The following is a 25,411-nucleotide window of genomic DNA, read 5'->3' as shown; positions in this document are numbered from 1 at the left end:
TCCATGAAATTAACATTGTATTAGAATGCTGCTGCTTCTAGGACCATGAATATAACTAAAAAATTCTGTCTTCCCCTGAAGGAGAGCTGTTAGTTTTGTTGCCAAATAATGATGTTTATTCCATTATGTGCAAAATAAAAGTTGCAAATCAGGAAGTACACACACCGTTGCTCCGTCAGCTGTGGTCTCACCACATTTTAAGTAGTTTGTTTCTAAAAACTTCCTCACTCAAATCATGAACTGTTTTCTCTTTCACTTCACTGTAGAGAGCTGCCTTCCTTTCCTGCCTATGCAACAAAGCAAAATACACATCACAAAAGAACCCACCTGACACAACTATTCCTTACTTTATTAGAATTATATTACGTACTATAGATGAGTCCTCAACTTTTTCCTTTTTAAAGACTAGCCAGAACACATGTATACCTGTGGCAGATTCATTTTGATATATGGCAAAACCAATACAATATTGTAAAGTTAAAAAATAAAATAAATTAAAAAAAAAAGACTAGCCAGTATATCTTTGAAAACAAAAGACTGACATGCTAGCATATTTGGTACATCATTTTAGTTTTCCTACCCCTCATTAAAACTGTGAATTTAAAATTCAGTCTCATTTTAATCTTTTGGTTTTATTATTGTAAAGATGCATAAATTTAAAACTGTATTATACGTTACAAGTATTATACTGCATGTCTACTTCACAAGTGTATTGTGTCAGTGCAGTGCAGTTGTTCCAAAATAACTATTAACTGAATAAAAAGTTGTTGAGACATTAGTTCTAATGACTAATTTACAAGGAATGAAGGACACAGAGGAACATGATAAAGGATAGTACAGGCTTGCAGTCAGCTAAATCCAGATTGTGGGGAACTCAAGAACAGCCGACCAGGTTTACTGAATAACAAACAGAGAGAAAAGAAGGGAGGAGAGACAAAGAGAAAAACCTATAAAGATTTAAGAAGCACATTAACCAATTGCAATGTATGAACTCTGTTGGGATCCCTACGTAAATGTCACCGTCATTTGAGATCAGAAACTGTGAACACTGACTGCATTTTTGAAGATATTAAGGAATTGTGACTTTGTGTGTGTATAATAATGATACTGGGGTTATGTTTTTAATGTCCTTATCTTTTAGTCATATATACTGAAATCTTATAGATGAAGTGATAGCATGTATGAAATCTGCTGAGGTGGGAGCCCAGAATAAACAAGACTGGCCATGAGTTGACAACTGTTGAAACTGGATGATGAATACATGAAGGGCTCATTATTCTATTCTCCCCATATTTATGTATGTTTGAAATTATACACAATAAGCTTTAAAAGATGCTGAAGTTGTCAAAAGCATTAGGACAGTTCAATTTCTGACTTGTCTACAGTTTATGGTAACTGACAAATTCATTTTAGCATAGCCTAAATTTCTATCTTGTATCTTCAAGAAATATACCTTTGAAGGTACAAACCACACTCCTATTAACTTGTAATTACAGACATCCTAACTGTTTAATACTTTATTTTATAAACGCTGCAATGTCCCATCATTTAAATTCCCAGGATGTTCTATAAAGTATTGTGCACAATAATTATAAATCAACTCACCTGAGAGAGGTCAATACTTAACAGCAATACACCACCTAATACTCAGTTTCACAAAAGGTTATACAAAAAATGTTTTATTAAGTACAGTTTCATACTTAGAGGAACATCTAATATTACAATATGATTGAATCTTTAGGATACATAATTTATTCTTAAAATGCACAAGTTATATACAGATACTGGAAACTCAGTCCCCAAAATACTCAATAAACACGTCTGGGTGACACTTATAGAATTGACCTAACAATTTTTTCTTCTCTTTGGTGGAAAGTTTTGAATCCTCATCAATATTTTTTAGTAAATTCAACAGCTCATCCTTGGTTGTCTTCCTTGTATGGTCAGAATAATCACTTCGATCAATTCTCTGGCAATAAATATATCCTTAAAGTTTAAAAGTAAAAAGTTCAGTTAATGGATCTAGTCCTCAGATTTAACAAGAAAAAAACCACTTGTATATATATATATATTTTTTTTCTTCCCCCACTTTATAAAATGCATGTAAAGGTGCTAAGCACTGCTGACTTTCTAACCCTGTCAGGTTGCTTTTCTGACATAAAAAGGCTCTCTGCTAAGTCTGAATAGCTCTGAGAAGATGAGTTAGAGTCTAGCTGAAGCTAAAATGCAACTACTTATCCTCGTGAGACATGGAAGGAGTATTTCTCAGATTACCTGCGTCTCTGTTTGGATCTCTTCCTTTCTGAATGTCCATGAGCTTAATACTGACAATTTTATGTAGAGTTCCAGGAATCTTACAAAAAAAAAAAAGAAGGCACATGGAACATTATGCATTTTAATTTAGTGATCTATTACATAAGTTCAACTTTACGTTCAGAGTTTTACCTTAAAAACATCTCTTTGATGATCCATTAAAAAGAGCACCAGAAGGTCAGTTTTGCCTTTGGATAAATTTTTATTGTGAACAATAGCTTTTGAGAACATCCTTTTCACAACCATTCGGTTGTCACTCTGTAAAAGAATATATACCCAATAGAATTTATTTTTAAGAATAAATGTAATATAAAAAGCAATGTTAAATATTAATAGCTACTGTCCATTTCCACATACTTGATGCTGATAATGGAATAATATGTCCTGTAAGTATCACAGATACTGAATACAATTAACATTTAGACAAAAGACTTACTTCTTGCTGTAATTTAAATTCAGAAGGATGTGCTGCAACAGCCATGAAATACAGCAGTCTTCTAAATTCTTCTCTATTTTGGGAATCCAAAAGCTTTAGAAAGAGCTGAGTAGCTTCTAATGCTATTTCAGTCTTCCCATTCACTTTTGCCAAAAGGAAAAAAATGCTTTAATTTTGACCAGACACAACTATATCAAAGGGAACAAAAGTCAAGCTAAAACTTAAGCTAATCAGTAAACTTATCCAAAATTATGTTCAACAGCAAAACAAAGAGACTAGGAATTAAAATGAATGACCAATACCATCAAGAAAGCCTATACTCAAACTGGCAAGTCCTAAGTCCTTGTCATTCACAAATCTTAGGATATTAAATCTAATGTGACTTTGTAAATAAATTCTCAGCCCATGTTTTCCAATAATTCATGACATTTCAAGGGTACACTATGTATACAGTACTGATATAGCCAACTCTGAGAAAAATAGGATTCTTTGAAATCTGCAACTTGTTTTCAACAAACCACGTGGAACAGTCTGCCTCACTGGCACAGGGACAAAGCAGAGTGTCTGCCACTGTGAAGAGGATGACTGGAGAATGGTGACAGTGCTGGTAACACTTTCTGAAAAAGAGAACTGCTGCTCTATGCTTATTAAGTTTCCAGTGAATGAGAGCAGCATTCACCTGTAGCGACCAGAAGTCCCTGCATGACTTCAGAGCTCAGTAAAGCTGCTTTCCAAATGAACCATGGAAGTTTTGGGAAAAACATACTTTCCATGGATTAGTCTAGATCCATTCCCAGCCTGAAGTAATATCATTTTGGTTAATTTTGGGACAAGAAACTTTGTCCTGTTCCCTCCAAAGAGAAATTTTAGTATTCAGTAACATCTTACTTACCTAGGAGTTCTGCAATTCCATTATGAACATCAGATAAGTGATTTAACAGAGGTTCCCTACTACTGTAATATTTGCTAATGGCATCAAACAGAAGTTCTTTCACTAAGTCTATTCTATCTGGTTGCTCAGGAAAGTTTCTGCTTATGTCTACCACCATCTGGTCTGGAAGGTATTCCAAGCAATCAATTGCTGAAGAGAGCCACTCATCTTCCCTATGAGAGAAAAGAATTATTTTAAAAAGCAAAGGATAACCAATAAACCCATACCTGATTTACTAGCTGTTTCAAGTTTCCCACTAAGATGAATCTCTATACACCTTTGGGGCTGCTATTTGCTGTTTAGTCCCTAAGTCATGTTTGATTGTTTGTGACCCCATGGACTGTAGCCCGCCAGGGTTGGATGGGATTTTCCAGGCAAGAATACTGGAATGGGTTGCCATTTCCTGCTCCAGGAGATCTTCCTGACCTGGGGATCAAACCCATGTCTCCTGCTTGGCAGGTGGATTCTTTACCACTGAGCCACCTGGGAAGCCAAAGATATGTATAATTCTTTACAGCTTGTATAATGGATATGTATAATTCTATAGCTAGGTCATGTATCACAGATAAAAAGTTGATTTTAATATGTCTTCACTCTTTTTTAAAGCAAAAACAGAAGCTATCCACTATAATACAGGCCTGAAAAGGACATCAGAATTCAAATTCCACTCCTTAAATTTACTATTGAGGTCCAGAAACTCTTAAGTTACTGGCTCAGGGTCCCAGGAAGGACTAGATCCCAGATCTGATTCCTAAACCAGCATTTTTCTCATATACTGTGGTTTACTTCAAAGCTCTGGGTATGATCTATCATCTCTGACTCTGGCTAGAAGAGAATAGAGGAAGACAAGTTAGGGTTTCAAAATAATTAAATATTAATTAGCCATTTCTAATAAAATCCCAGTTGGGTAACTTAAGAAAATTGCTACATTTTAAGAAATAGAATGACTAACTTTTAACATTCAATTTGTTAATACGGGCATCAGCAGTACATGAACCAAGAACTTTTGGATATACAAGCTGGGTTTAGAAAAGGCAGAGGAACCAAAGATCAAATTGCCAGCATTCAATGGATCCTGGAGAAAGCTAGAGAACTGCAGAAAAACATCTGCTTCATTGACTACGCTAAAGCCTTTTACTGTGTGGATCACAAGAAACTGTGGGAAATTCTTAAAGAGATGGGTGTACCAGACCACTTTACCGGTCTCCTGGGAAAACTGCATGTGCATCAAGAAGCAACAGAACTGGACATGGAACAACTGACTAGTTCAAAATTGGGAAAGGAGTATGACAAGGCAGTGTATTGTCACCCTACTTATTTAACTTACATGCAGAGTACATCATGAAAAATGCTGGCCTAGATGAATCACAAGCTGGAATCAAGACTGCTGGGAGAAATATCAGCAACCTCAGATAGGCAGATGCTAGCACTCTAATGGTAGAAAGGGAAGAGGAACTAAAGAGCCTCTTAATGAAGGTGAAAGAGGAGAGTGAAAAAGCTGGCTTGAAACTCAATGTTTAAAAAACTAAGATCATGGCATCCAGTCCCATCACTTTGTGGAAAACAGATGGGGGAAAAATTGAAACAGTGACAGATTTTATTTTCTTGGGCTCCAAAACCACTGTAGACAGTGACTACAGCCATGAAATTAAAAGACGCTTGCTTCTTGGAAGAAAAGCTATGACAAATCTAGACAGTGTATTAAAAAGCAGAGACAGCACTTTGCCAATAAAAGGTCCATATAGTCAAAGCTATGGTTTTTCCAGTAGTCATGTATGGATGTGAGAACTCGACCATAAAGAAGGCTGAGCACCAAACTGATGCTTTCGAACTGTGGTGCTGGAGAAGACTCTTAGGAGTCCCTTGGACTGCAAGGAGATCCAACAAGTCAATCCTAAAGGAAATCAACCTTGAATATTCATTGCAAGGACTGATGCTGAAGCTCCAATATTTTGGCCACCTAATGTGAAGAGCTGACTCACTGGAAAGACCCTGAAGCTGGGAGAGATGGAAGGCTAAAGGAGAATGGGGCAGCAGAGGATGAGATGGTTGGATGGCATCACCGACTCAATGGACATGAATCTGAGCAAACTCCAGGAGACAGTGAAGGACAGGGGAGCCTGGCATGCTGCAGTCCACGGGGTCGCAAAGAGTCAGACACAACTTATCAACTGAACAACAACAAATAGTTTAAAAAAAAAATCATATCTTCCACTGCTGTGGACTCAGGACAACTAATTCTGCCACCACCCAGGTCAGGTCACCTCCTGTGGTCATCAGCTTCATCTTAAGATGTAGACAGATGATCTTTTAAGGTCAATTTCTGATTCTGTACTTAAAATTTAAGGTCATTATAAAATACCTTCACCTATTAATTTAAATTGTATAAATGTAATTTAAATTCTTATGTTGGGATTATTTTTTTCACGTAAGGTTTTAAGCTACCTTTTGACATTCAACTATATTAATAGTTCATTAGAATGTAGAACTGGTGAAGTACTAGAAATGTAAGACCAGACAGCTCTAAGAGACTAGACAGACCTATATTTTAACAAAGAAGGTGGAGCATAATCATTTTCTTCACTTGATATGCAAGTAAGATATATGTTGAAAAAAAAATGAATATGATAAATAATGACATTTAAATCTCATTAATTTTGACCAAGGTAATTTTGTTCTTCATTTTTCCCAACAATGATAATATCAACTGACAAAGCATATCTGATTGTATGGACAGAAGAATTCAAAAGATTATCTTAAAACTAATTATCTTCCTACAAATACACTCAAATTATTACAGGTTTTTCCACATACTGAGAATCACTGTAAGCCTTGAGAATCCCTCGATCCAGATAGTTCCTGTTGTTGACCAAGTCAAGCTGCCTCTTAGGCTGACTAACTTTAGGTATCATCTCTTGCCGTTTGAGGAGGGAGTCAAGGAGAGGAAGGTCTATAAGCTGGAGCAGTCGCCCTATTGTTTCTTCTTGCCACACTTCATTAATAACTGCACAGGGAAAATGACAAGGGGAAAGTTAACAGCAGTTACTACAGGCTCACCACAGTATCTGCCTAGGCAGGTCTAAGCTAATAAATTTGTGGAAAAAGAAAACAAAAGAGAAAGTCAGTTTTATGAAGTGGTTTCTTATAACAAAGGAACAACAATTCAAGATTTGTTGTAAAGTGTAGGAGAACAGACTTTGGACAACAGGAATTCTTTTCATTCTTGTACTGTAAAAAGCAATATGGCTTGATAAGAGATCAAGTCATATAACATGTTAATAAGGACCGAGGAAGAAAGAATGAGTCATTCAGTCTGAAAACTCGTCTGAAACTATTGGCTGCAGATTATTCCACTCAGGGTTTCCACAAGTGGGATGGGGGAGGGAAGGTGGAAATCCGTCCTTAAAACCACATTCCACGGCCATAGACAAAGAAGAACATAAGAATCCTGTTAATGTTTTAATATAATTTTCCAATTTTTTACTGACTCTAATAAAATCTTAGAGAAAGCTAGAGAACAGATTTTAAATAAATTTTTTTAAAAATCTGCATGCAAATCATTTCAGATTTGAACCTCTGCCAGCTGATAGGACAAAAGTCAGTGTTCAGAATTGCAACACTGATCTATTTGTTAAAGATAATAGACCTCTGTTAAAACTTAATATAAACAGCTTTAATACACAGTGTGCTCTTTCTCTGTGCTCTGAATATCTAAATTCTAATAAAGGTTAAGACTGAAAAAATTTAAATAACTTTATTTGAAGTTAGTCTTCTATTCCTTCCTGTATCATCTTGAGCTTACCTTGTGGAGACAAGGTTGCAGAGATATTTACACGAGGAGAGTCGGCAGGCTTTAAACTCAGGTTTTCCCACAGAGCCTCTAAACTTGTCGATCTGATGTCAGAGGACTTAAATAATGTATCTGCATATCTACAACAAATTTATTTCATAAATTTTTATTAGTAAGCCCACAGAAATATTTTTGCATTTGAGAGCTAAGAGTGTCTAGACAGTTATGTATTCCACAGCAAAAGCATAACAAATTCAAATTCTAAGAGGAGGATAAAATATAAGACATGCCACCTTCTTTCTCAAGCCTGAATATATACTCTAAATAAATTCTCCTTTGAGCACTTAAAGTGATTCAATGACTAAAACTGTGTCTCCAATTTTAAAACACAATCAGACATAGTCAAACTTAATTATGCTTATCATTTTTATTAGTGATCTCTATTTCCAGGGCATTCTCTGGTAGACAGTGCTCATCAAATATGGATCTACAATCCCCTACTCACAATTCTGAAACCCAAAAAGCTTTGAAAAATTCAAAGTTGTCTATTCAGAATTCATACAGTGACAAAACCTGTTTTGAGATTTTCATAGCCTTTATATCTATCCCAGTGAATATGAACGTTTTCACTGCAGAAATATTAATGTGTTTGATTACCAGATGCTGTCCCAGATCCCTCTAGGAGTGTTATCTGCATGCATGCTCAGCTGTGTCTGAGCAACCCCATGGACTATAGTCTGCCAGGCTTTTCTGTCTATGGAATTCTCCAGGCAAGAAAATTGTAGTGGGTTGCCACTTCCTACTCCAGGGGATCTTCCTGGCCCAGATATCAAACCTATGTCTCCTGTGTCTAGGAGTGTTATCTAGTAAATGATATATGTATATTATTAGCTTTCTAAAATCTCCAAAGTTCCAAATTTCGATAAGCATCTGTTCCAAAGGTTTCAGATAAAGCACAGGGATCTCCATTTGGAAAGTACTGACCATGCCCTACCTGTCCCACTTCCTTCATATACAGAGAAGTACGTTTTATCATGTTTTACATATAGAATTAAAAAACACTTCAAAGTCAATACACTATACGTCTGACTTTGGGTCAGATCTGAACTTTAAGAGCTTCAATTACACAGTCACCTCCTCACCATTAAGCTGAGGGGAATAAAAGGGAAAAGTTTTATTTCATGACAAATAACTACGTTAACTATGCACTTATGACCTATATCCATTTCAGTCACTGGGTTCTACAATGTTGTCTCCCTTTAAATGGTTCCTCCTCCTCCACCACTGCTGCCTACTTCCTCCTCATCTGTAGATCACAGTATTGCAACAGATTCCTACCTAGCTCTCCCCATTAGGCTGTCCATATAGCTGCCAGGATGACCTTTCTGAAGGTCAATCTCATCATACTTTGAGTCTTTCTATGGCCTCCCTGACATCTGTGTGATCACATGCAAACTCCCTAACATGTCCTATAAATTTTCTGCATTCTGGCTCCTTTCATATTTCACAGCTGCTACTTCCTGGATTCTAGTGACAACCCACCTGTTTGTCTTCCATACCACTTTGTGTATAAACTCTCTAATATTCTTTATACTATAATTGTAACTTGAAGCAGGAAAATCAAAATTTGTTGATGACTTCCAATAAGAATTCTAGGAGATATCAAATAAAAGTTCACTCTATCAAATTTACCCACAGACCCAGATTTTAGCCTAATTTACTATTTCAAAAGATAGTCAGCATCTCACTAAAAAGTAGACAAAATCCTGTAAACATCCCCTCTGCCAATATCCTGAGACTGATTATGCTAACAAGGTGCCTCTTCCTGCCAATATTAAATGAAAATCTAACATATACTCACCTGGAAGGTGAACATACTTTGTTTTCTTTCCCTAACTGACTGTCTTGGTTAGGTGTCGTTGTGAATCTATAAAGGCTGCAGCTACTATCTTCAAATGTGGGTTTTTTGTCTTTTCCGAAGACTTTGGTTGGAACTGCTTCAAATACTTTGTAGTCCATAAGTGCCTGACAAACTCTTACCACTTTGGCCCGCGGAATATCTACATCACCAAAATATTTATTCTGCATTAGGTGAGAAAAAATGACATCCACAGCTTCTGAACCAACAAAGCAGTCATTGTGTCTTTTTAAATGGTGCCTTCGTTTTTTCACCTCCACCTGTGTTTGAAGAGTGTTTATAATGCTGCTCCAAACATATGTGGCTCCAAATGGCTTCTGGGCTACACTGAAACCTGAAATGGGAAAAATCACAGACTCACCTGGCTCATTTGTAATAAGGTCTAAGCAAGCCTTAAGTAAAAAGTAGCAATCTCCAAAGCTATTAATAAGGAACAATTATGAGGGCAGCTTGTTATTGAAATATGAAATTATTAGTAGCAATTAATTAAAAAGTTACTGCCTACTATACGCTAAACACTGTTCTATGTGTTAGGATAAAAGAATGGGCAAAATAAAGTCCCTGTTCTTAAGGACTTAAACACACTTTGTGGGAAGATATCCACAACACATGTATGTTAGATCAGTGTCAAGAAGGTAAGTAAAGCCAGGTAAGAGAGAGAATGCTATTTTAGATGGGAGGTCAGGAAAGACCTCTCTGACAAGGTGATCCCTTGGCAGAAGCCTGAGTAAAATCAGGGGGCAAGCTGTGCAGTTATCTGAGGGGAAAGCCGAGAAAACAGAAAGAGCAAAGGCCTTGAGGAGGAGGGAGGTGCTCTGCTGAGAACAGGAGAGAGGCCACCACAACCTACTCAGGTGACCAAGGAAAAGAACAGAAGTGAGATCAGAGAAGAGTGAAAATGGGAGTGAGCGGTGCAGATCAAATAAGACCTTGTGGCAGTTACCAATTAAGGAACTCTATTAAATGCCTTACACAAATGATCTAATCTTAGCAACTCTATGAAGCAGACATTGCCATATTTGTGAAATGGAAAACAGATATACAGAGGTTAAGTATAACTTCTGAACATTATATTGTAATGGTGGTGCTGGGATTTAGTTCATGGTCTATATGATTTCAAAGCATTTACTAGTCAGATAGATAACTAGACAGACAGATGTATAGTTATAGATATACATTCACACATAATGCTTGTTGGAATAAACTAATTTTTAAAAGCTTCTTATTATGCATGCTCATGAATTAAGTGCTTTGTAAACTAACAGTTTGGTTCCTGCTCAACAGGAGCTTAGAGACTATTGCAAAGATAGGAGAAGCACAGAAATAAAGTAAGGATTTAGCCAAATAGAAAAGAAAGAAAACATGCTTTCAAATATTTATATGTTTCCTCACTTTAATAAATTGATATTTGACATAGCTACGAAGAAGAAAAGGAGAAATAATGAAAAGAAAATGGACCTTAAGTTTTAGCAAGCTAATGGAATTAATCTAGCTAATCATCAGCTTGCTGCCTATCTGGCTTGCTCTTTCTTTTTATGGAAACACAGTATACCTTTTTTTTTTTTTTTAAACTTTACATAATTGTATTAGTTTTGCCCAATATCAAAATGAATCCACCACAGGTATACATGTGTTCCCCATCCTGAACCCTCCTCCCTCCTCCCTCCCCATACCATCCCTCTGGGTCGTCCCAGTGCACTAGCCCCAAGCATCCAGTATCGTGCATCGAACCTGGACTGAAATTGAAAACTGATTACTTCCCTTGTGTGAGCATCCTAAGTTGCCTCAATCATGTCTGACTCTTTGCAACGCCATGGACCATAGCCCACCAGGCTCTCTGTCCATGGGATTCTCCAGGCAAGAATACTGGAGCGGGCTGCCATGCCCTCCTCTGCAGGGAATTCTCCCAACCCAGGGATCGAACTCAGGTCTCCTGCATCACAGGTAGACTCTCAACCATCTGAGCTACCAGGGAGACTTATTTCCCTTAAAGTAGTCTAGAAAAGAAAAACAATATGCAACAGCACAGCAGAAAGGAATAAGGGAATTATCATTAAAGAAATTCCTACTTGAAACAACCTTCCTTTGTTAGATAGAATGTGTAAGATGAAAGCAAAGGTACGTTTCTGAGGCATATTAAAACTCCACCTGGGAATTCCCTTGGCATTCGAGGGGTTAGGACTCCACACATCCACTGTGGGGGGCCAGGTTTCGATCCCTGACTGGGGAACTAAAATCCCATAAACTTTGTGGTATGCCTGGGGAAAAAACCTCAACTCAGTGCACGAGTCATAAATTTTAAGTGGGTCATTTGAAATTCATCTTTTGTGTTGAAATAAACATAAGGACTGCAGTGAGCCATAGCCAAAATTATCTACCGTACCAATTATGGCAGATAATTTTGTATCTACCATAAATACTCCTTTTCCTATTTGGAACCAGTCTGTTGTTCCATGTCCAGATCTAACTGTTGCTTCCTGACCTGCATACAGATTTCTCAAGAGGCAGGTCAGGTGGTCTGGTATTCCCATCTCTTTCAGAATTTTCCACAATTTATTGTGATCCACAAAGTCAAAGGCTTTAGCATAGTCAATAAAGCAGAAATCGATGTTTTTCTGGAACTCTCTTGCCTTTTCTATGATCCAGCAGATGTTGGCAATTTCTATGCCTTTTCTAAAACCAGCTTGAATATCTGGAAGTTCATGGTTCATGTACTGCTGAAGCCTGGCCTGGAGAATTTTGAGCATTACTTTACTAGTGTGTGAGATGAGTGCAATTGTGAGGTAGTTTGAGCATTCTTTGGCATTGCCTTTCTTTGGGATTGGAATGAAAACTGACCTTTTCCAGTCCTGAGGCCACTGCTGAGTTTTCCAAATATGCTGGCATATTGAGTGCAACACTTTCACAGCATCATGTTTTAGAATTTGAAATAGCTCGACTGGAATTCCAGCACCTCCACTAGCTTTGTTCGTAGTGATGCTTTCTAAAGCCCACTTGACTTCACATTCCAGGATATCTGGCTCTAGGTGAGTAATCACACCATCGTGATTATCTGGGTCATGAAGGTCTTTTTTGTACAGTTCTTCTGTGTATTCTTGGCATCTCTTCTAATATCTTCTGCTTCTGTTAGGTCCATACCATTTCTGTCCTTTATTGAGCCCATCTTTGCATGAAATGTTTCCTTGGTATCTCTAATTTTCTTGAAGAGATCTTTAGTCTTTCCCATTCTGTTGTTTTCCTCTATTTCTTTGCATTGATAGCTGAGGAAGGCTTTCTTATCTCTTCTTGCTATTCTTTGGAACTCTGCATTCAAATGGCTATATCTTTCCTTTTCTCCTTTGCTTTTTGCTTCTCTTCTTTTCACAGCTATTTGTAAGGCCTCCCCAGACAGCCATTTTGCTTTTTTGCATTTCTTTTCCATGGGGATGGTCTTGCTTCCTGTCTCCTGTACAATGTCATGAACCTCCACCCACAGTTCATCAAGCACCCTTATCAGATCTAGTCCCTTAAATCTATTTCTCACTTCCACTGTATAATCCTAAGGGATTTGATTTAGGTCATACCTGAATGGTCTAGTGGTTTTCCCTACTTTCCTCAATTTAAGTCTGAATTTGACAATAAGGAGTTCATGATCTGAGCCACAGTCAGCTCCTGGTCTTGTTTTTGCCAACTGTATAGAGCTTCTCCATTTTGGCTGCAAAGAATATAGTCAATCTGATTTTGGTGTTGACCATCTGGTGATGTACCTGTGTAGAGTCTTCTCGTGTTGTTGGAAGAGGGTGTTTGCTATGACCAGTGGGTTCTCTTGGCAAAACTCTATTAGCTTTTGACCTGCTTCATTCCGTACTCCAACAGCCAAAGTTGCCTGTTATTCCAGGTGTTTCTTGACTTCCTATTTTTGCATTCCAATCCCCTATAATGAAAAGGACATCTTTTTTGGGTGTTAGTTCTAGAAGGTCTTGTAGGTCTTCACAGAACCGTTCAACTTCAGCTTCTTCAGGATTACTGGTCGGGGCATAGACTTGGATTCCATGATATTGAATGGTTTGCTTTGGAAATGAACAGAGATCATTCTGTTGTTTTTGAGACTGTATCCAAGTACTGCATTTTGGACTCTTCTGTTGACTAGGATGGCTACTCCATTTCTTCTACGGGATTCTTGCCCACAGTAATAGATACAATTGTCATCTGAGTTAAATTCACCCATTCTAGTCCATTTTAGTTCGCTAATTCCTAAAATGTCAACGTTCACTCTTGCCATCTCCTGTTTGATCACTTCCAATTTGCTTTGATTCATGGACCTAACATTCCAGGTTCCTATGCAATATTGCCCTTTACAGCATCAGACCTTGCTTCCATCAGCAGTCACATACACAACTGGGTGCTGTTTTTCCTTTGGCTCCGTCTCTTCATTCTTTCTGGAGTTATTTCTTCACTGATCTCCAGTAGCATACTGGGCACCTACTGACCTGGAGAGTTCATCTTTCAGTGTCCTATCTTTTTGCCTTTTCGTACTATTCATGTTTCATACTATTTCATCAAAGAGCCTCTTGATGAAAGTGAAATAAGAGAGTGAAAAAGTTGGCTTAAAGCTCAACATTCAGAAAACAAAGATCATGGCATCCGGTTCCACTCAGTTCAGTTCAGTCGCTCAGTCGTGTCCGACTCTTTGCGACCCCATGAATCGCAGCACGCCAGGCCTCCCTGTCCATCACCAGCTCCCGGAGTTCACTCAGACTCACGTCCATTGAGTCAGTGATCCAATCCAGCCATCTCATCCTCTGTCGTCCCCTTCTCCACCTGCTCCCAATCCCTCCCAGCATCAGAGTCTTTTCCAATGAGTCAACTCTTCGCATGAGGTGGCCAAAGTACTGCAGTTTCAGCTTTAGCATCATTCCTTCCAAAGAAATCCCAGGGCTGATCTCCTTCAGAATGGACTGGTTGGATCTCCTTGCAGTCCAAGGGACTCTCAAGAGTCTTCTCCAACACCACAGTTCAAAAGCATCAATTCTTCAGCAATCAGCCTTCTTCACAGTCCAACTCTCACATCTATACATGACCACAAGAAAAACCATAGCCTTGAATAGACGGACCTTTGTTGGCAAAGTATGTCTCTGCTTTTCAATATGCTATCTAGGTTGGTCATAACTTTCCTTCCAAGGAGTAAGCATCTTTTAATTTCCATTACTTCATGGCAAATAGATGGAGAAACAGTGGAAACAGTGGCAGATTTTATTTTTTTGGGTTCCAAAATCACTGAAGATGGTGACTGCAGCCATGAAATTAAAAGACACTTACTCCTTGGAAGGAAAGTTATGAGCAACCTAGACAGCATATTAAAAAGCAGAGACGTTACTTTGCCAACAAAGGTCCATCTAGTCAAGGCTACGGTTTTTCCAGTAGTCATGTATGGATGTGAGAGTTGGACTATAAGGAAAGTTGAGCGCCGAAGGACTGATGCTTTTGAACACTGGTGTTGGATAAAACTCTTGAGAGTCCCTTGGACTGCAAGAAGATCCAACCAGTCTATCCTAAAGGAAATCAGTCCTGAATATTCATTGGAAAGACTGATGTTGAAGCTGAAACTCCAATACTTTGGCCACCTGATGCGAAAAGCTGACTCATTTGAGAAGACCCTGATGCTGGGAAAGACTGAAGGAGGGAGGAGAAGGGGACAACAGAGGATGAGATGGTTGGATGGCATCACCAACTCAATGAATATGAGTTTGAGTAAACTCCGGGAGTTGGTGATGGACAGGGAGGCATGTGTGCTTCAGTACATGGGGTTGCAAAGAGTCAGACATGACTGAGCAACTGCACTGACTGACCATAAAAATTACTAAGAGACACACACAAACACAAAAAACCCTTTATTATGTGTTTGTATTATTTCAAAAATAGATGGGTAATTTTACTATGGGCTTCCCTGGTGGCTCAGCTGGTCAAGAATCCGCCTGCAATGCAGGAGACCCTGGTTCGATCCCTGGGTTGGGAAGATCCCCTGGAGAGGGAAAGGCTACCCAGTGTCCGACTGCAACATGGGGTTGCAAAGAGTCGGACACAACTGAGCACCTTTCAGTTTTTCACATTCAATTTTACTGTCTACCCATTATTATGATGCTAGTTTAAAATTATCAGCAAGAATCTTTTTAATTATCAAGACATTTAAAAATTCCAGATACTTCATAATGTATTACTAAACAAAGAAGGAAGTAATTGATGGCAATTTACCAAATATGTGAGTAGCTTTAAAAGCTGAATTAGGGAGATTCGACTAGAGAAATCAAGTTGAAACTAAATTTACTACTGGAACTGCGGTTAGTTGGGCTTCCCAGGTGGTGCTAGTGAAGAACCTGCCTGCCAATGTAGGAGACATAAGAGACGTGAGTTCAGTTCCTGGGTGGGGAAGATCCCCTGGAGGAGGGCATGGCAATCCACTCCAGCATTCTTGCTTAGAGAATCCCCATGGACAGAGGAGCCTGACAGGCTACAGCCTACAGGGTTGCAAAGAGTTGGCAATGACTGAAGTGACTTAACATGCACGCATGCACTACAGTTAGTCTCTATTGAGTAGAGCCAGAATCACACACTGGATGGAATCTCAAAATACGTCCTGGTCATTTCCCTGGTATCCAGAACTAGGAGTGGCTGTACTGTTTTCAGTCACTATGACTACATAAAAGGAGGAGTATCACTTAATATTCTTAACTTCCCTGGCGGCTCTGAGGGTAAAGCGTCTGCCTACAATGAGGGAAACCTGAGTTCAATTCCTGGGTTGGGAAGATCTCCTGGAGAAGGAAATGGCAACCCACTCCAGTATTCTTGCCTGGAAAATCCCAAGGACAGAGGAGCCTGGAAGGCTACAGTCCATGGGGTCACAAAGAGTCGGACACAACTGAGCAACTTCACTTTCACTTTTTCACTAATTCTTAACTTCCTAATAGACCAGAGACTATAGCTGAGATTTAAATGAACTTAAAATATTTGCTCGTTAGTCTTTTTTCAAATCTTCATTATATTAACACTAGCTAACATCTGAATGCAGAGTTCCAAAGAATAGCAAGGAGAAATAAGAAAGCCTTCCTCAGCTATCAATGCAAAGAAAAAGAGGAAAACAACAGAATGGGAAAGACTAGAGATCTCTTCAAGAAAATTAGAGATACCAAGGAAACATTTCATGCAAAGATGGGCTCAATAAAGGACAGAAATGGTATGGACCTAACAGAAGCACAAGATATTAAGAAGAGGTGGCAAGAATACACAGAAGAACTGTACAAAAAAGAGCTTCACGACCCAGATAATCACGATGGTGTGATCACTCAGCTAGATCCAGACATCCTGGAATGTGAAGTCAAGTGGGCCTTAGAAAGCATCACTATGAACAAAGCTAGTGGAGGTGATGGAATTCCAGTCGAGCTATTTCAAATCCTGAAAGATGACACTGTGAAAGTGCTGCACTCAATATGCCAGCAAATTTGGAAAGCTCAGCAGTGGCCACAGGACTGGAAAAGGTCAGTTTTCATTCCAATCCCAAAGAAAGGCAATGCCAAAGAATGCTCAAACGACCGCACAATTGCACTTATTTCACATGCTAGTAAAGTAATTCTCAAAATTCTCCAAGCCAGGCTTCAGCAGTACATGAACCGTGAACTTCCAGATGTTCAACCTGGTTTTAGAAAAGGCAGGGGAACCAGAGATCAAATTGCCAACATCTGCTGGATCATGGAAAAAGCAAGAGAGTTCCAGAAAAACATCGATTTCTGCTTTATTGACTATGCTAAAGCCTTTGACTGTGTGAATCACAATAAACTGGAAAATTCTGAAAGAGATGGGAATACCAGACCACCTGATCTGCCTCTTGAGAAACCTATATGCAGGTCAGGAAGCAATGATCAGAACTGGACATGGAACAACAGACTGGTTCCAAATAGGAAAAGGAGTACGTCAAGGCTGTATATTGTCACCCTGCTTATTTAACTTATATGCAGAGTACATCATGAGAAGCGCTGGGCTGGAAGAAGCACAAGCTGGAATCAAGATTGCCGGGAGAAATATCAATAACCTCAGATATGCAGATGACACCACTCTTATGGTAGAAAGTGAAGAGGAACTAAAAAGCCTCTTGATGAAAGTGAAAGAGGAGAGTGAAAAAGTTGGCTTAAAGCTCAACATTCAGAAAACTAAGATCATGGCATTTGGCCCCATCACCTCATGGGAAATAGATGGGGAAACAGTGGAAACAATGTCAGACTTTATTTTTGGGGGCTCCAAAATCACTGCAGATGGTGATTGCAGCCATGAAATTAAAAGACGCTTACTCCTTGGAAGGAAAGTTATGATCAGCCTAGACAGTATATTGAAAAGCAGAGATATTACTTTGCCAACAAAGGTTCATCTTGGCAAGGCTATGGTTTTTCCAGTGGTCATGTATGGATGTGAGAGTTGGGCTGTGAAGAAAGCTGAGCGTCAAAGAATTGATGCTTTTGAACTGTGGTGTTGGAGAAGACTCTTGAGAGTCCCTTGGATCTCTTGCAAGGAGATCCAGCCAGTCCATCCTAAAGGAGATCAGTCCTGGGTGTTCATTGGAAGGACTGATGCTAAAGCTGAAACTCCAATACTTTGGCTACCTCATGCCAAGAGTTGGCTCATTGGAAAAGACTCTGATAATGGGAGGGATTGGGGGCAGAAGGAGAAGGGGATGACAGAGGATGAGATGGCTGGATGGCATCACCAACCCAATGGACATGAGTTTGAGTGAACTCTGGGAGTTGGTGATGACAGGGAAGCCTGGCGTGCTATGACTCATGGGGTCGCAAAGAGTCAGATACGACTGAGCGACTGAACTGAACTGAACTGAACTGAAAATCTGAGGACTTACAATATAACAAGCTCTGCCTTCTCTCATTTAATCCTAATAAACTTCTCTGAAATAGTTAAAAATAGTCCTATTTTTAAGAAATTGAGGCTCAGTGAATTAAACTTACCTTCAATTTTATGCTACTAAATATACATTAGGATTTCCTAATATGTAAATATAAATATATTAAGTCACCAGATAGTTTTAGCATTAACCTTTCACTGAAGACTTGGATTAACTGAAAGAGTTTTAAGTGAGCCTAGGAGATGAAATAAACAACAAACAACTTTAAGATTTGTAAGTCCTTAACCAAGCTATTTAGAAACAGTAGTCATTAATCCTAAAAAAAAGATTGGTATCATAAATTCTATGATATACTATCCACAGTACACAGGAAAGGAAAATAAGCAAGGTTTAAACTTGCAGAGCTCAGACTGCCTATTAAGTACCAACTAAACAGACTTCTGGGCTAGTAATAATACTAAAGATGAAACATATATAACAACAGTTGAGCTATAAGGAAGCATACAAATCCTCAGGGATAAAGCTGACTCACGTATTAATTTGAGATCAATAAGACAACTGATGGGGGTGAGAGCCTCAATGACGTGAAAATAGCTAATCTTTACAGGGAAAACAGGATATACAGAATATATTTCCCCATATTAACTTGCTGTTTAAATATGGGAAATCAGGAAGTCTTGCAGGTTGGATAACACAGTATAAAAGATTAAAGAACAGGTTAGAGCAGGGTAGTAGGCACCTGTGAGCCATCCAATGTTTCCAGAGTCCTCCAGGCATAATACAATTCAATCCTTTCAGGTCCTTTCTGTTCTCACTGACCATTAATTTGCAACCATTGCATCCTGGGATATTTCCCCTCAAGCATCACCACCCACAGACCCAAACTAGCTCAAGTTCATACAGATACTTTAAAACATAATATACCCTGGACTTGATGAGTAAATGTGCCAAAACCCACACTAGGATAACCTGTTTTTTTAAATGCTGACTTCACCAGTTGAACACAAATCCCCCACATACTGGTTTGAAACTTCATATTTATCATCATCTAAGAGCTGAAATGAACATTGGGATCACTGACCATGGCCCAGTAAGAAGAATTACTGAGACCTCTAAATAGGATTCAAGAGACCGGAAGTATAAAATGAATGCTTTATGTAAGTCTAGCAATCAGAATTTAAGTTTCAGCTTTTCCTTAAACTTCACTTGCATATGAACTGGACACTTTTTTAAAATTCACACCATCTACAATGATGCTTCTTTGTTTACCATTTGGTTAAGCATGTTGTAAAGACATCATAACCTAATGATCAAAGTCTATAGAGACCAGCTGCAACAACTCTGAGTAAGAGATGTAACTTTTATAACATGGCTCCTTCATTTACTGATACAAGAGTTAAACACTATGTTCATGGCATGTTTCAAGTCTAAACTGATTTATAGGATTTTAGAGACTAAAACACATCACTTTCCATTTAGATATGGACACTTAACATCAAACAAAATATAAGAAGCGAAGCACGGGAACAAATTTGACCCGTCAGATAAAAAGCTCTGAGAAGCTATCAAGAGGCTCTGAAATTGTTTGAAACTAGGTCTAGAACATACTACACATGCTTGTGAGCACTACATAAGTCTAGGCTAGTTAACATTCAGTTTTCAAGCAGGTTCATCGTTATCTGCTTGAAAACAAGAACTATTTTTCAAAGGCAAAGACCGATCCTTTTCATGTATTTGAAATCTACCCAAAAAAGTTTATCAGCCACAAAAAGTTACACTTCTAATACTGAATTGATATGTATTTGTAATATCACGAATAATCATCTTTACTTATAAAAAATGCATGCTAAATAATCAAGTTATTATAGTAATAATTCCCTAAAAATCAAGTTATAAGGCAGACAGGTCAAGGAATTATATTTACACATATGTTACAAGCAGGTAATGAGTATCAGCCATGATCTATGTAGTTAGTTTTAACTACGGCCCTGCTGTGAGAACCAATATAAGGGTGAAAACAATTCTATAATCATTTCAAATAGATTAATAGATCTCCTTAGAAGATCAACAGACATTATAAAACTGGATCCCAATACTGGATCCCAATGTAAGGTAAATATATACACAATGTTACTAAAACATGTTACTTCAAAATTAGTATGTAACGATTTTATTTTCATTTTTGAGCATTAAACTGCCCCCTCTCCCCCAACACACACACAAGAATTCAGACAGCTTATGTTCAGCATATTTTGCACAAAACTTACACAGTGCGCCAGCGCCTTGTTGTTTAGTCACCGAGTCACGTCCAGCGCTTTTGAGACCCCCTCCTCTGTCCATTGGATTTCTCAGGCAGGAATACTGGAGTGGGTTGCCATTTCCTTCTCCAGGGAATCTTCCTGACCCAGGGACGGAACCCACATCTCCTGAGCCACTAGGGAAGTCCATTCCTTTCAAATTTCCTTATAGTTCACAAAGGTTCAAATTATCCAGTACTTGTTAGTTGCAGATTATTGCCAACTATTAAAATATTTTAAAGAAGGGTTAACACAGTGGTTCCTAGTGGGTGATTTTTATCCCCTGTCCCAGACATTTGGCAATGTCTGGAGCCATTTTTGGCTGCTATATGCCAAGGAGGGGGAGGTGCTACTGATGTTTAGTGGGTAGAGGGGCCAGGGACACTGCTTAACATCACAGTGACAGGCCAGCCTCCACAACAAGGAAAATGTCAACAACGCTGAAGCTCAGAAACCCTCGGTTAAGTGAATACTGTTTAGACATGAAAAGTTGCATTAATGCAGCAGGCCTAATGCTGGGTTCTGTGAATAGAGAAAGACAACAGCTTGGGTTTTAGAGACCCAGAGAACTGGGTTCTATTCTTGGCTCCATCATTACTAATAACGCAATCGCGGGCAAGCTGCCTAACTTTTCTGGGGCAAAACATAGCTAATTCTACTTAAGGAAATGGCAACCCACTCTAGTGTTCTTGCCTGGAGAATCCCAGGGACAGGGGAGCCTGGTGGGCTGCCGTCTATGGGGTCACACAGAGTCGGACACGACTGAAGTGACTTAGCAGCAGCAGCAGTTATTGTGTGGGTCATCTGAGACATATGTCAAGTGGCTAGCACATATCCAGCAATTAACAGATGTATAAAAATCAAAGAGGAAACTGTCTCAATCTAGAAATGCCAAAGGAGACATGGATTCACAGTAATATATAATAACATCCTAGATAGGACCCTGGAACTGAAAAAGGATATTCAGCAAAAACTAAGAAAAGCTGAGTAAAAGTATGGATATCAACACCAGTCCACTGTGACAAATGTACTATACTAATAAAACAGCATGTTAATAGTCAGTGTGCACGCTCAGTCCTGTCCCACTCTCCGCAACCCATGGACTGTACAGCCCGTCAGGCTCCTCTGTCCATGGGATTCTCCAGGCAAGAATACCTGGAGTAGGTTGCCATTTCCTCCTCCAGGTGCTCTTCCTGACCCAGGGGCTGAACTTTCATCTTCCTGCATTGGCAGGTGGATTCTTTACCACTGCGCTACCAGGGAAGCCCTAATGTAACATGCCAATAATAAGGGAATCTGAGTGAAGGGTATATGGGAACTCTACGCACCAACTTCATGACTTTTTGTAAATCTAGATCTATTCTAAAAATTTGTAAATTTATTTAAAAAGTGAAAAAAAAGGAGGGTCTCTTTCTTCCTCTTCCTTTCTCTGAACTAAGGGAATGAACTAACCCACCTTCATTTACCCTTTACCCATTCCTACCACCTGGATGATGATGTCAAGCTCTGAACAGCAGTCAATCAAAGACCACCAGCAGATGAGAAGACAAATGTGACTCATACCAGAAGATTTAACTCTTCATCAGAAGATAAGTATATAAAATCCAAAATCACTTAGGATTGGGAGAATTGTATTTAAGAATTACTTTTTTTCAAAAGAGCTTTTAAAACATGACTCACAGAATTAAGACAAAGGAAAAGAACTACATTTATTGGACATTAACCAAAATCTCATGAAAATAGATAAATGTAGAGAGCTGGGCTTTGGGTGTTAAACTAGGCAGCTGCGACTGAGTAGGGAAAACTTCCTATACACCAATATCAATATTGCAGCACTTTTTACTGTGTATTGGTTTTGGCTGGCCCAAACTTTGTCTTCCTCTGACACAGCATTAGAGATGTCACACAAGACTGACTGCCTCTGAAAAGAAGGCTGCAGGCAAACTATGTAAAATAAATAAAGAACAATTTTAAAATATGTTTAGAAGACTAGCAACGAAAGTAGGCACTGGCCCTTGCTTTAATTCATACAGATTAATGAGACAGCATATGGGAAGTACTTGAGCTCCCTGGAAAAGTGATATCAGGTGAATTCAAAGAATTAGGTTACAGTTAGAAAGGGATAACAGGGTACATACCACTTTTTTGCTCGTCTATATTAAAAGACAAATATCTTCAAAGGACTTACTAGAAGTTAGCATACAGACTTTATTTCTTCTACATAAATCAGGTCCCTGGTTGTTACAGCCCCTTTAAACTATGGAAGCATTATTAATAGGTAGAGAAACAGATCCAAAGCTGCTTGCCAGAGCACACAGAAAGAGAATGGCAAGGAACCAAGAACCAGAGGCTCCCATTACCGTGCTCACCAGGACTGTGACAAGGCTACTGAAGAGTGGAAGGGGGATTAACACAGGATAACAGGTAGGGTTCCAACTGCAGCAAGCGAAACAAATGAGAAAAGCCAGTGGGCCCTTCTCTGCCCACTGCACCTTGTGTGCAGAAGATAGTGGTTCTCTCCTTGGGTTCAAATTCGATAACCAACATTTCAACTCTTTCCTCTGAGAGTCATCTATTTAATTTTGAATACATATTCCCTTATCGTAAAAACCTGTTCACTAACAACCAAAGCTCAGAATTGGTATTTGGGCTGTTAGAGAAGACAAGGCTTTTAATCACGTAAAATTTGGGAATTTCACTCAGAAAGTAAGCCTAAAGATTTCTCAAGACTGTTTCCAGTATTGCTGATGTTATACTCCTAAATGATGAAGTATTCCCCTTCTCTTCACACTGTAAACACTGGAGAAATTCTGAATGTACCCATCAGATGCTTATTTGAATCCTTTCAATTGGAGAGTAAGATCGATATTAAGATAGTTCTTAGCAAACTACAAATGAGAAGTGGTTGTCTATCACAATTTACCATTAGCATTTTGAAAATTAAAAGAAGCATTTCTAATTCTAAGTAAAACACAAAAGTGGGGCCACTGAGATGTACCCAGTTTTACCCACGTCGATCCACTGACCACTGTCACCTTGAGGGAGGACTCATAAGTTCAAATGAAAGACTTAATAACAAGGGAACTTACGCTTATCCTATAAGCATCCTGCATAGCAGCTACAGAGAGGGGCGGGGGCGGAGTGTAACTTTTCTAAAAGGAAAACAAGAAAGCCAAGTGTTATCTGGACTCCTTAACTCTATCTACTAAGATGTAGGGTATACTAGAATCGGAATTTTAACATATCAGCAATTTTAACTGATCATCCGATTCCATTCAATTGTTTGGATATTTAAAGAAACCAAGATGTAGCATACTAACATTCTAAGTAACCTGCCCTCTAAGACATGATTAAGCTGGCAAAAATCACTTGTCTCCCCTAATCTCAAGCAACCACTGAAAATCAAAAACTTCTGTTCATTTTAATACTCCTTATCCGGAAAGCGTAACTAATAAATGCTTTTTATGCCAAGTTCCTGGCGGCAGAAGTTAAACTTACATTAACAGAAACTTCTCAGCCCTCCCAGGAAGAGTCTGGGGAACAAAGCCGGCAAGAGAGGCTTTCGGCCCCTGGCTACACCGTGGAAGCACGGTGTGTGGCTCAGACAGTCACCAGTAACGATGTGGAGCCCGTTTGGAGACCTACTGAGAATGCCCGGCAGGCAGCTGGCGCACAGACTCGCGCGCGGCGAAGTTCAAGTCTGGGGAACTTAGGAGAAAGCTGGCTGCGAGGACAGCAGCCTCCGGCGCGGCAGCCCACCCGCGGGGGCGCGGGTCCAAGGAGCCACCGCAGTGCGGGGGCTCGCGGAGGCCGCTGCAGACCTGGCTGTAACGCGGCAGGGTCGCCGCCCGGGCGAGAATCGCAGCCTGCGTCCCCCACCCGCCCTGTGGCCCCCACCGTTTTCGGACCGGGTCCTCGGCACCTACCGGGAGGCCTCTGCACCGGACTCTGGAAAGCCGACAGGTTCAGCGCCGCCGCCTTCTCCCGCACCGTCGCCATGGCCGCAGCCGCCGGGACAGGACCGCCTCAGACGACCGCACCGCGAAGTGGGCGCCCGCGTTGGAGCAGCCAGTTAACTGGCCCGGGGTGGGGCGGGGTTCCCGCCAGGCCCCGCCCCCGCCGCGCTCCGCTCGCCGCCGGTCACGTGCCGGCCGCGGCCCACGGTAACCTGCGGCCCGGCCAGCGAGGGAAAGGTGGGGCCCCGCCCCCGCCCTGGAGGTAGCCAGATGGGAAGCGTTTTGGTGTGCTGAGCCCTGCGAGTCCGCGCCGGCCGCATGCAACCAGCATCTCGCCGCCGTCTGCACAGCCCACGCGCAGACTGGCGTACGCGCCCAGGCTCAAGCCAGCTTCGGTGAAAGGCGCATCCACCGTGGATTAGCTCTGTTGCTTAACTGTCTTGGGCTTCAGTGCCCTCACCTGTGATGCGGGGGCAATGTCAGTACCCGCTTCACGGAATATTTTTATGAAGATTACACGAGCTAATTCATGTATTTTAGTTGCTGGGTCTGGAACATAAGTGCTTGAAATTCTGTCATGATGATAAATGCTTCGAATTTTTCACGCATCCCTTCCTGTAAAGAACAAATCTTTATCTGGCCTGGGAGAGCAATGTCTAGAGTTCACAGTCCGGAGGGCAGCTGGCTTGCCTTGGGGCTGGCTGCCAAAGAAATCGGTGCCGCCTCCAAAATAACTCTGGGTCAAGTGGGTTAGGGACAGAGCTAGGAAAGAAGGGAATGGGGGGCTGTTAAGGGGAAGTTGAGAACAGGAAATCCAGGGACCCAGTGCTGGGGTACCTCGGGTGAGTGGTCTGAGACCAATAATTTAGTTGCCAAATTCTTGCGCCCC

The 25,411-nt window shown here is 40.0% G+C and overlaps 1 protein-coding gene across 2 annotated transcripts; it reads right to left on the bottom strand.

Annotated features, from left to right (window-relative positions):
- Nucleotides 1–1,663: 1,663 nt before the first annotated feature.
- On the bottom strand, nucleotides 1,664–24,647 carry DEPDC7 (DEP domain containing 7). Of its 2 annotated transcripts, XM_019974586.2 has the most exons (10): nucleotides 24,493–24,584; nucleotides 23,656–23,718; nucleotides 9,332–9,722; nucleotides 7,483–7,610; nucleotides 6,495–6,684; nucleotides 3,642–3,853; nucleotides 2,750–2,892; nucleotides 2,446–2,571; nucleotides 2,275–2,353; nucleotides 1,664–1,986 (listed from the first exon to the last, which is right to left on the bottom strand). In XM_019974586.2, exons 3-10 carry the CDS (start codon nucleotides 9,556–9,558, stop codon nucleotides 1,793–1,795), a joined length of 1,299 nt encoding a protein of 432 aa, XP_019830145.1. In that variant the 5' UTR covers nucleotides 9,559–9,722; nucleotides 23,656–23,718; nucleotides 24,493–24,584; the 3' UTR covers nucleotides 1,664–1,792. The 2 variants fall into 2 exon arrangements, with proteins under 2 accessions (XP_019830145.1, XP_019830144.1); XM_019974585.2 differs by lacking the exon at nucleotides 23,656–23,718 and having other exon boundaries at nucleotides 24,493–24,647.
- Between the last annotated feature and the right edge of the window lie 764 nt (nucleotides 24,648–25,411).

This window comes from Bos indicus, chromosome 15 (genome assembly GCF_029378745.1).
Source record: "Bos indicus isolate NIAB-ARS_2022 breed Sahiwal x Tharparkar chromosome 15, NIAB-ARS_B.indTharparkar_mat_pri_1.0, whole genome shotgun sequence".
Lineage (NCBI taxonomy): Eukaryota > Metazoa > Chordata > Mammalia > Artiodactyla > Bovidae > Bos > Bos indicus.
This window is presented reverse-complemented; position numbering and strand designations above follow the sequence as displayed.

Bases quoted from the DNA above. Each gene is read 5' to 3' on its own strand.
- DEPDC7 (XM_019974585.2), bottom strand. From the start codon at position 24,565: ATGGCGACGGTGCGGGAGAAGGCGGCGGCGCTGAACCTGTCGGCTTTC. The intron at 2,572-2,749 runs GTAAGTCTTTTG...ATTCTTTTACAG, and splicing joins AATTTAAATTACAGCAAGAA to AGTGACAACCGAATGGTTGT. The intron at 1,987-2,274 runs GTAATCTGAGAA...TTAAACTTTAAG, and splicing joins AGATCCAAACAGAGACGCAG to GATATATTTATTGCCAGAGA.